We start from the raw sequence: 11,340 nt of genomic DNA, 5'->3' as shown, positions 1-11,340 counted from the left end.
AGGGAAACTCTTACAATCTTCAGGATTTAAAGAAGTCCTGGGCTGCTGCTGCTCCTGCTGTGTGATCAGAAACAGGGGTGAGGTTGTGCTACTGAACCCCCTTTGAATCCATCCCTGGTGCTGAACATATTATCTGCACCATTCCCCTCCCCCCTCCCATCGGACAATTCTGCTGTTCAGGCGGTTTTATCTTGGATTATAAAGTTGTTTGTCTGTGACTTCAATGCTTTGGAGCAAGCTTCAGTTGAGGGTTTTTCAAGCTTTTGGCATGTAGTAATCCAAGCTGCTGCATCAGACACAGCTGGCCCTTCTGCATGCCTGAGTTTCAGACCATTATCATTGTACTAAATAAGATAGCTTTAGGCTATGATTGTTTTGAGAGATTGGCAGTGGTCAAGCAGAGATTGGAAGTTACTGTAATTAGCTTTAGGGGACTGTAGGACAAGTGACATGATGATGATGTTTTGTCTGATTTTAATGTCACATTATTTAACTCCTGCATGAGATTTACTGGGCAAGCTCTCTGTGTAAGATTTTTATTTTTTAGATTGGATTGAAAGGTAAAAATATCAAGCCCTAGACTCTGCTTCACTTTCATCAAATGGCCTAGAGGGTGACTGTGTCTCCAGCCACCAAATGTACCCCAGTTTTCTATTAAGTTTTCAAACTATACACTTATATCTGAGTAAATTTAGAGCCTGCATTTTCAGAATGGGCATATTTGTTTGTTTCCATCAGGTGGTTGCAGCAAGTGGGTTGTGGTGAGTTTTGGCCAATATTGACTTACCTTAAATGAAGACACGGAACTTTCAATCCAGAAATGAACGCCAAACCCACCTTTTTCTCTTTGAATGTATTGACACTTGTTTTTGTTGTACATATCTGACACATGAACCTGGTGGTTCTCAACCTCATTAGACTCCAGGCACCCACCTAGAAAATAACAGCTCTTAAGGCACCTGTACATGTGCAGCAAGGCTGCTCTAATGTGCAGGAATTAATCAAGTCTGCAGGAGCGTGCTAATTACTGTGCTTCAGCAAACTCCAGTGCCATGTTCATCAATGTCCCTGGCCTGAAAAATGGTGGCGGGGGCACTTTATATCTCATTTGATGAGTTTTAGTTAAAGTGCCCGCGCCACCATTTTCTAGCATGGCGATATGGATACACATGATGCTCTGGGGGTTTTAATTAGAGCAGCTCTTGGAGTTGCTGCAGTTAAAGCACCCCTGCCCCTCGACCATGTGTATAAACTCCCTTCGCTTTCACTCATTTTTCATTACTGATAAATGACACAATTCTTGTGTTGCAAACAACTTGGACTACAACAGGTCAGAATGTTTTTGACACTATATATCCCCGTTTGAAATTTCTCAGTTTTATCTTTTGAATCATATGTAGGCTTTTGCATACATCATAGTGCCAATAATGTGTGGCACCCTTATAAGGATCTCATGTCACTTGGCTGTGAATCACTCTATTGTCTAGTCTGTGGCTTCTACACCACTATTCTCTTGGAGGCATTTGTGGTCAATTTACTTCTGAACTTATTGTTGTAGTGATTTGGGATTTGAGGCCTCCTTTAACTCACTTAGCAGGTGTCCTCTCAGGTTGTTGGTTTTAGCAGTTAATTAGGCACAAAAAGTCTGCCTATAGGTGTGCTAGTTTGTATTCTAATTAGAATGTGTCCACATCTTGCTTTGTTCACTTCTGTTTAGGTATATTGTTTCTACTACAGAAAAATCTATATTTGGTTGTATAAGTCTAGCCCAGCAACTCTGACTCTTTCCAAAAAGTTGCTATTTTCTTATGAAACACACCTTGGGCACTGAACACAACTAAACGTCTGTCTACAGAAAGATTGTCTTTCGTGCAGGGAATTGACAATGCACAAATCCGTCTTTGTTCTTGCTAAGAACACTTGCCAGAACACTGTTGGCACTTCTACCATGGAATAGCATTTGGCTGTCTCTTCTTGTATGTTCTTTCCCACCTTCCTTGTAGGCAGTAAAGTGTTTTTGTTGCTTACTTGTTTAATGCATTTGCTTGCTTGTTTAATCCTTTGCGATTTACACGTAGGTAAAGGTTTCACTTTTTTTAAATAAAATGACTCCTGAACATACAAACTCTGTTGCTTCCTGTTCCATTTCTCAGAAGGCAGCATAGATTCATGCCTTTTAGCCTTTAAATCAGAGTGATATAGCATAAGCTTTTGTGAGACAGCTCACTTATACTGTGCAAGGACATAGCATGTGCTTTCATAGCACCTCTCCTATTTCTCAGAGCCACGAACATATCTAGTTGAAGATCCATTATCAACTTTTAGGTGCTTCCTTTCTGTTTTCTTATGATTGGGACATACTTTTTACGTTTAACTCTTATGTGGAGTGAGGACTTCTCAAAGTCCTATACTAGTTTCCTAATTTAGCTTCCCCTGTTTGAGTGAACTGAAAACCATTAATGGATCAGGCACTTCAGAGCCACCTGACTGCCTTCAGGATGTCTGTATTCAAATGGTACCAACTGCTTGAAAAGAGAGAGAAGCACTGTTTGAAATTCCTCTGTTGTCTTCAACATATCCAGAAAAATCAGCACTCATGGAATTTCTAACTGCTGCTTTCATTCAGGATATGTTGTTCTTAATTTCTTTTTTACTCCTAGTATCATGTGGTGTTTATTCAGTGACCTCTTGTGAATACCTTGAGCACTAAATGATCTGATTTGATTCTCAGCCACAGTCCAAGTGGCTGTGCATGGCTCCAAAGGCTTCAATGTATCCTGCATAGCTTTTTAATTTGGGAAGGTCAGTTGTTAGAAGTATAGGGCATTCATACACATACTTTTTTGCCCGTGATGTGCCGGAGATCTGTTGTTTCAAAGCAGACTCAATTAATTGAGCCTGCTCTGCATGCGAGCTGAGGTGAACTGTGTCGCACTGTGTGCAGTTGTATAAGCAGCGAAATGCGTGTCCGTGCACAGAAAATGGTAGCAGAGTGCTTTTGAACTAAAGCACCACTGAGGTGCTTTAGCTCAAAAGAGCATCACTGCCATTTTCTCAGCGCTGACGTGCAGTTTGCCACTTATGTAACTGGCAATGTCACAGCACTGGGCGCTTACATCTGTAAAAAGTGCCCGTAGTCTCCAAGCATGCTGCTCTGATTGCAGGATGGTAATCCTCTGTATTTTACATCATGTTTTTGTTCTTTGGAAAGTCTTTATGCAACATTTAATTATTTTTAAAGATTTCTAAGTTTTGGTATATAGATCCACTACTTTGATATTTATCAAGATATTTGGTATTCACTTGGAGTTTTGAATATTTTAAGGGCTTTTTTTGTAATACTATATGGTTCATCATATGTTGCTTTTCTCATGCATCTGGCATAAGCACATTTAAAACGGTATATCTGCTGAATGTGGTTACAGTGACTTGATGATGACTTCTGCAAATTGATCAAATTTCTCATGTGAATATGCAAGGAGGGGTCAACTAAGATCAGTAGACCTTGTGAATTGGGGTCAAAATATCGGTCAGGCTTGTTATCAGAAAGGCCTTTAGAATAAGAACATTGTGTCTTAGAACGGACTCCAAGGGAGAGGAGCCATCTCTAGTCAGGAAGATCAGGTCAAGAAGCACCTGGGTTTTCTACAAAGGGTTAGGTTGATCATAGTGCAAACTGGTATATGTTTGGGGAGTTTAGATCAGGCAACAAATGGCCAGCCTGATCTAACTTCTTTGGATCACTTTTCCAGCTTTTTTTTAAATACGGGGATACCATTTGGCACCCTCCAGCAGCTGATTTTAATAAAAAATTACATACTTACTTTAGCAACTTGTAAACTCCATCAGACCTCTTGATTACACCATTCTGACCTGGCAACATGTTGCTATTTAAATTACCAGCTTGTTTGAGAACCGTCTGTATGAAGTGTTTATTCTCAAATGTATGAAGAGTTTTACCCACTTCTTTTTTTTTTTTAGTTTTACTTCCTATAAGTATTTAAGGGGTGTACATCAAGATCTGGGGGAATGCTTGTTCACCAGAGTGCCCCAAGGGAATACAAGGTTCAATGGTCACAAACTCCTTCAAGACAGTTTCAGGCTGGACATAAGGAAGAATTTCTTTACTGTCCAAGCCCCCATGGCCTGGAATAGACTCCCTCCAGAAGTGGTGCAAGCACCTACTCTGGACTCCTTTAAGAGTCGATTGGCTGGGATCCTTTGACCCCCACTGACTTCCTGTCCCTGGGGCGGGGGGCTGGACTCAATGATCTCCCGAGATCCCTTCCAGCCCTAATGTCTATGAAATCTATTAACTTAATTTGTCTAAGGAGGTGTGCTACACAGATCGGGCTTACCCATGCCTGATCTAACTGAATGTGTGTATGTGTTCGTAGTACAGCCCTGGGGCTGGGAAAGCTCAGCCACTCACTCAAGTCCCCAGGCGGCAGTTTTTCTACCCTCACACCCTGACAGGTTATTTTGAGCCCTCCAACCCCCCTCACCTCCCAACGGACAACATAGACCTGCCAGCCCCCCCAAATACTGCCCATCCCTCCCCACTCCTACTAAAATTGCTGTAGGGACTAACTGTAAGCAGGAGCAGAGCCAGGGCTGAGAAAATGCTGTTTCAGTGTGTCACTGGGGAAGGATGTATCCTATCACTGAGGAAGGGAGAGTAGTCCTAAAATACTACCATGTTGCACTGAAAAATTAACAAAGTCAGGAAATGGAGGACTTGGACAAAACAATAAGAGGAGAGAAACTGAGAGACATGCGTATTATTTTCACAAACATTTGGGGTAAATAAGGTATGTCCTACTATGAAAAGAAATAGCTTTGCAATCTGATAGAAAAAGTAAATCCCCTTTTTATTGTATATTCATTCTGATTTAGCATTTTCTTTTCTGGTTTTTTTTTTTTTTTTTTTACTTTTTTTTTTTTTGTTTTTTTTTTTTTTTTTTTACTTTTTTTTTTTTTGTTTTTTTTTTTTTTTTTTTACTTTTTTTTTTTTTGTTTTTTTTTTTTTTTTTTTCTTCTCTTCCCTAGGGCCTATAGATCTGCACTGGAATATACCAAAAGAAGCCTAGGAATATTTATAGATCTTCAGAAGAAAGAGAAAGAGGCCTATGCCTGGCTTCAAGCAGGAAAGATATATTACATTCTGAGACAGAATGAACTAGTGGATCTCTATATCCAGGTAAGTTATATTACCCAGATCAGTGGACCTAAGGCACCCCTCCATAACCTGTGAATTGAGTAGCACCCAATTTAAAAAACTAATTTTTATATTGCAGTACTTACCTCCTTGCAGTGGGGGTGGGAGATCATTCAGACGGGGACAAGCCTGAAGCTGCATTTGTCTACATAGCTTATCTGCTTATCTCCTCACACCTTATATCACCTGTCAAAGAATATGGCAGCATCCTGGCTGAGGATCCCTGGTCTAGATTTTGGAATAAGTCTACCTGTATGGTAAGGTCGTGATTGGGATATACAGGAAGGGATGACTCTGTGTGGCATGGCAAAAGAGAAATCCTCTAATATCATGAGCCAAAAGAGAAGCTTTGTGAGGTGATGCTTTGAATAAATTATAGTGCTGTTATTGGTGCTGCATTATTAAAGGCCTGTCAACTTTTGAATGCAACCTTCTGTTTTAGTGGTTTGATGTTTTGCTTCTGAAACATTATCTTGGGGAATGAATCTCTCTTCCTTTTTACTCTCAAGGGTCTTTTGAAACTCCAATTAACAGCTCTTCCAATAGCCCTTTTTCTTTCCTCCACTGCTATTACGCTATAGTAGTTGTACCCAGAGGCCCCACTCTGTGATTCAGTCACCATTTTGCCAGGTGCTTTATCAGCACATAGGAGATGTCTGCCTAAAAGACCTGGAAGGGAATTCAGAGGGTGCAGTTCATTTTCTAGCCCACCATTGATTGGCTATGTGGCCTTGGGAAATTGCTTCATCTCTGCGCCCTTGTTCTCTAATGCTAAGTAGAGGCAGTCAAAAAGCCCAAGGCTGAATGGATTCAATCTTTGCAGGTTAGTTTTCGCTAGATAGATTAAACTGGTAAGCAAGCAAACAGATTTTTGATTCTGGAAATGCCTCGCATACCTGCAGTGGCCCAGGCCAGAAGCCCCAGGGATGTGCTAGAGTATACTTCCCTGCTCAGTTGGGGGAGACGGCACAGACCAAGGCTAGCCTGCCTACCCTGCAAGTGGGGCAGGGGGGAGGTTGCTGGGGAGGTCCAAAGTAGGGCTGTGTGAAATTTCTCCCAGTATTTCATTTTGAAGCTGTTTAGATGCATTTTGAGCTCAAAACAGCAAAATCAAAACAAAACAAAAGCTTTTGAAACAGCTTTGAACCGAAACAAGGGCACTCGAAACATTTCGAAACCAGGCTTACTTGGCTTCAGCGCCAGACCCAGGGAGCAGCACCAGCCTCCTGTCATCTGGCAGGCAGATTGGGCGCTTGCCTGCACCCCCAGAAGGGCTGTGGGGCTGTGCTGGACTGCTCCCGGGGCTGCGGGCCCCTGATCTGCCTGCCAGATCACAGGAGGCTGGTGCTGCTGGCTGGGGCCAGCAGCAGCACCGATCTTCCTGGTGCTGGCTATGGAATGGCCTATGGGCGAAATGTTGAAACAGCATTGAAACAACTAAAGATTTAACTTGAATCTGGAGGGGATCTGGGACAGAAGTTCAATAAACCTATTTAGCCTAAATCAGTTAAGTCTGATACTACAGTAAAAGCTCTGTTATCCGGCATCCCCTGGGAATGGGGGATGCCGGATAACAAAATATACCAATTGAGCGGCTCCGGCCACCGCTTCTCCTGCTGCATCTGAGGCATTCCTCCGCCCCTCCTGTGGCATCGCCATCCCTCCTGCCGCATCGCTGCCTGTCCTACAGGCCCTGGGGGACAGGGAGGCGGGCCCTGCACTGTTATACCTCCAGGCCGTGGGGGCTCAGCAGCGCAAGCTGCTTTGGCCCTGGCTGTGGGGACTTGGAGAAACCGGAAGTACCACAGTGAGCGCTTCCAGTTTTGCTTTATCTTACAAGCTGGCATGCCCATTAGTTGAGCGTGCCGGCTTGTAAGATGCTGGATAGCTCAGCTTTTACTGTATATCCATCCTGGTTTATCTTAAACCATTTTCAGCCATTTTGAAATTGATTTATGCCCACTGAACTTCTGTTGTGATATAGATTTTAACAGGTTTCACTCAGACCAGTGTATGTGTAATTTCTGTCCCTAGCCTAGGTGTTGCTACTTTATATAATAGTTCATCAAAACAGGGTTGGAATTCAGGTTCCTTGTAATACTAATGCAGTAGGCCTACTTAATTTACTTCATGTGTCATTGTGTGGTGGGTGGGAGAGAGGAGGGGTTCGTCTGTTAGTTGCAAATTTATAACAATTACCGAGTATCTTGGCAGTGTCCATTTATACTGCATGGTGTGCACTTTCCTTTATTGAGTTTTTTTTTACCGCTGCAATTCTTTGTTGTGTCTGAAATAACAAATGTTTATTCTACGGTGCAACTCCTTTAGCATACTACTAATTTACTTAACATTTTGTGCATAGTTCTAAACCTTGCATATAAATCCTCATTACTTGGAACACCTCATTTTTCAGCTATCAAATATTGGTTGTTAAAGTGCATATTTTATCTTTAGAGAATAAAGAATGTATTCTGGTGAACAGCCCTGCAGTGGCAGAGAAACAAAGGCAGGAGGGAAAAAAAATCTTCTTATCTCTAATGTTTGATTCTGTGCAGCTGGTACAAAAACCCTTCCACAGAAGCGTGATGCTTCATTGCTGAATCACAAAATATTTTCTAACAAAACATACATTTTGCATTTTAGGTTGCTCAAGATGCTGCTCTTTATACTGGGGATCCAAACTTAGGAATGGAGTTATTCGAAGCTGCAGGCGACATATTTTTCAATGGTGCCTGGGAGAAGGAAAAAGCAGTGTCTTTCTACAGGGTTTGTGGTCTGCTGTTTATTTCTATTTTGGTAGCACTTGGGGAGCTACAGTCCTGGCTTCTTTGTGCTAGGTACAAAGCACAGAACAAAAACCACTCTCTCCTCCAAAGAATATCTGTTTTACATGCTATGCCATAAACATTGATGGATTTGGCTCAAAGTAACAGTTGACCTGGCTGAGATCAGGTTATTTGATTCCATGCTCATAAAGCAAAGTAAATAATTTACTAAATATGAGAAATTAACTGCTAATCGGTATGTTTTCTGTGCTTCAGCAATAACCAAATGAATCGTATTTGCTTGTTTCAGGACAGAGCTCTTCCACTTGCTGTAAAGATCGGAAACAAAAAGGCCGAACTTCGATTGTGCAACAAACTAGTGGAACTGCTGTTGAGGCTAAAGGCTTATGAGGAAGGCCTGGAGTATGCAAAAGTATCTCTCTCACTCAGTGTGAATTTAGGTAAATCAGTGTTTACATAAAGTTAGTGACTGATTTCTACTATAAGTGATAGAATTTGGGGAAGGATTTATCACTTTTTTTTTTTTGAATTCAGTAGTGTGTGTTGTCAAGGATTTGTGTATTAGGAAGTTGGTACTAGTTTCATTGCTGTTTTTAATTCTGTTGTAGCAGGGAGATAAGCCAGTTCCTAAACTTCTTTCAGTTTCTTTGCCTCCTGACTTCTTCCAGTCTAATAATATTTTTACCCTCTATATTTCCTATATTTGCTAACCCAAATGAGATATAAGTAGGTTTTTGATGTTGTTAGGAGGAAATATTCAAGGGGAGGCCATCTGAAACCTGGATTGCCAGTATTAATCTCTCAAGGTCTCATTTAGGAAGTGAGGAATGGAGGCTTGATCTGAGGTAATGTATTTTCATGCTGGTTTCATAGTTTGTAGGGTCGGAAGGGACCTGAGCAGATCATCAAGTCTGACCCCCTGCCATGGCAGGAAAGAGTACTGGGGTCAAACGACCCCAGCAAGGTGATTGTCTAGCCTCCCCTTAAAGACCCCCAGGGTACGAGCCAGCACCACTTCTCTTGGAAGTTGGTTCCAGATCCTAGCCGCCCGGACAGAGAAGTAGCGCCTCCTGATGTCTAATCTGAGTTTACCCTCTGCCAGCTTGTGACCGTTATTCCTAGTCACTCCTGGTAGTGCTCAGGGGAACAGGGACTCCCCCAATGCCTGCTGGTCCCCCCTGACTTGTTTGTAACAGGCCACTAGACCCTCCCTCAGCCTTCTATTGTGGAGGCTGAACAGGTTCAGGTCCCAGAGTCTCTCCTTGTAGGACCTGCCTTGCTGACCCCTGATCATGCGAGTGGCCCTCGTCTGGACCCTCTCCATGTTGTCCACATCCCTCCTGAAGTGCGGTGCCCAGAACTGGATGCGGTACTCCAGCTGCGGCCTGACCAGTGCCGCATAGAGGGGGAGGATCACCTCCTTGGACCTGGCTGAGATGCATCTATGGATGCATGACAAGGTACGGTTGGCCTTACTGACTGCATCCCCACACTGCTGGCCCATGTTCATCTTGGCATCAGTGATGACTCCAAGATCCTTTTCTGCCTCTGCGTTGCCTAGAAGGGAGTTCCTCAGCCTGTAGGTATGGTGCTGATTGTTCCTCCCCAGGTGCATCACTTTGCACTTGTCAGTGTTGAATCCCATCCTATTCTCGTCTGCCCACCCCTGTAACCTGTCTAGGTCCGATTTGCAGTCTATTCCTTCCTTCTAGTGTGCCCACTTCCCCCCACATCTTAGTGTCATCAGCAAATTTGAATAGGGTGCTTTTTACCCTCTCGTCCAAGTCACTGATGAAGATGTTGAACAGTGCAGGCCCAAGGACCGAGCCCTGGGGGACCCCACTGCCCACATCCCTCCAGGTCAAAAATGACCCATCTACCACCACTCTGGGTGTGGCCCTCCAGCCAGTTGGTGACCCATTTGACTGTGTGGGTGTTGACACCACAGTCCCCCATTGTTCTTGAATATTAGAGCAGTTGGCTCACTTAGTGAGACTTCAGCTATGATTCTTATTTTGTATCTAAATGTGCTAAATTCCTGTGTTATGGTCTCTTACGGGAGCATGAATTTTGAACTTCTTTGCTTGCCCTCCATTGGACCCCTGAGTAACTGAGGCAGGCATCTCTCAGACCCCTGTTTTCAGGTCAAACATTCTCTAAATTCTTCTTCATAAAATACACTTTTTGTAGCATAAATTGACCATATTATCTTCTTAAATTTGCATGCTCCCTTTTGAGCAATTTGACAGGACTGTATATATTTATATAGGAGAGGCTTTGTACTTCAACTGCTTGTAAGAATGATCTCTTTCCATTAATTATGCAACCTAGCTTACTGTTTCTTTTTATTCCAGTCAGGCCTTTCCTAGCCTGCCTTCACAGTATTGCTCACCGTTACCACCCTTTCTGTGAACAATCCTTGATGGCTTATGAAAAGAAATAAAAATCCTAAATTGCATAAATTTAATGTAGTTGACTCAGGACAGTGAATACAATAGATTGCAGGAAGCGGCATCTCTATCTATGAGGAATTACCTGATTTCAAACTGATAATCATCTGTGTCCCAGATGGACGAGTATGCTATCAAGAAGAAGCCAAAAGCAGAATCTAAAACACAATCACTGGCCCTTCAGAATTTGGCCCATTCTTTTTTTTTTCCCTTTTACTTTAAAAGGATTATTATAATAAATAGTGGAGTACGTCACAATTCAATGGGAAATCAATGAAAAGTATGGACCAGGAATTTCTGGGAATCCCATTTGGTACCTGCCTGCATACTTGGGTATCTTAGAAACATTTAAAAATCTGGCCCCAAATGACTTTCCTGAGGTCACACAGTAAACTTTTGACATAGAAGGGAAACGAAACCCTGAATGCCAAGTCAAAAACTAGTGCCCAACAGACCTTCCTTTCACTTCATTTTTACAATAGAAGTGATTAGTATCAGTTCCAGCTGGCTATTAAGGCCAGTCTGGGGCTTTGCTTGTGAGCTGGACTGATTCCTTGTGAAGTCAGAATTTTTTTTTGGCAATTTGTGTACTGATTTTCCACACAGGTTTTCTACATTTCAAAAACTTTTTAATAGACAATTTGTGATTAGCAAAATATTAATAATAACTGACAACTTAGAGTGGGGTAGAGGAAAGTGAACACTTCAGCAAAATATTTTATAAATAGTTAGAATCCTGGAATTGGAAGAGACCTCAGACTCCCTTTTTGCCCAGCCTCCTGCACAGGTATCTGATGTAATATTTCTAAATGACCCTTGATAACATTTTGTCTAAGTAGATAGTCCCCCCCCCCCCCCCCCAAAAAAAAAAAAAAAAAAAAAAAGA

The 11,340-nt window shown here is 42.3% G+C and overlaps 1 protein-coding gene across 6 annotated transcripts in view; it reads left to right on the top strand.

The window, feature by feature from the left end:
- SH3TC1 (SH3 domain and tetratricopeptide repeats 1) overlaps positions 1-11,340 on the top strand; it is a 92,072-nt gene that overhangs the window by 64,973 nt on the left and 15,759 nt on the right. For all 6 annotated transcript variants that reach the window (XM_019526379.1, XM_019526382.1, XM_019526377.1 and 3 more), the window contains 3 exons: positions 5,050-5,200; positions 7,862-7,984; positions 8,294-8,444. In XM_019526379.1, coding sequence (XP_019381924.1) covers positions 5,050-5,200; positions 7,862-7,984; positions 8,294-8,444 — 425 coding nt within the window. The remainder of the gene's footprint in view (positions 1-5,049; positions 5,201-7,861; positions 7,985-8,293; positions 8,445-11,340) is intronic.

Source organism: Gavialis gangeticus, unplaced genomic scaffold (assembly GCF_001723915.1).
Source record: "Gavialis gangeticus isolate Ggan-Ray unplaced genomic scaffold, GavGan_comp1, whole genome shotgun sequence".
NCBI lineage: Eukaryota > Metazoa > Chordata > Crocodylia > Gavialidae > Gavialis > Gavialis gangeticus.
This window is presented reverse-complemented; position numbering and strand designations above follow the sequence as displayed.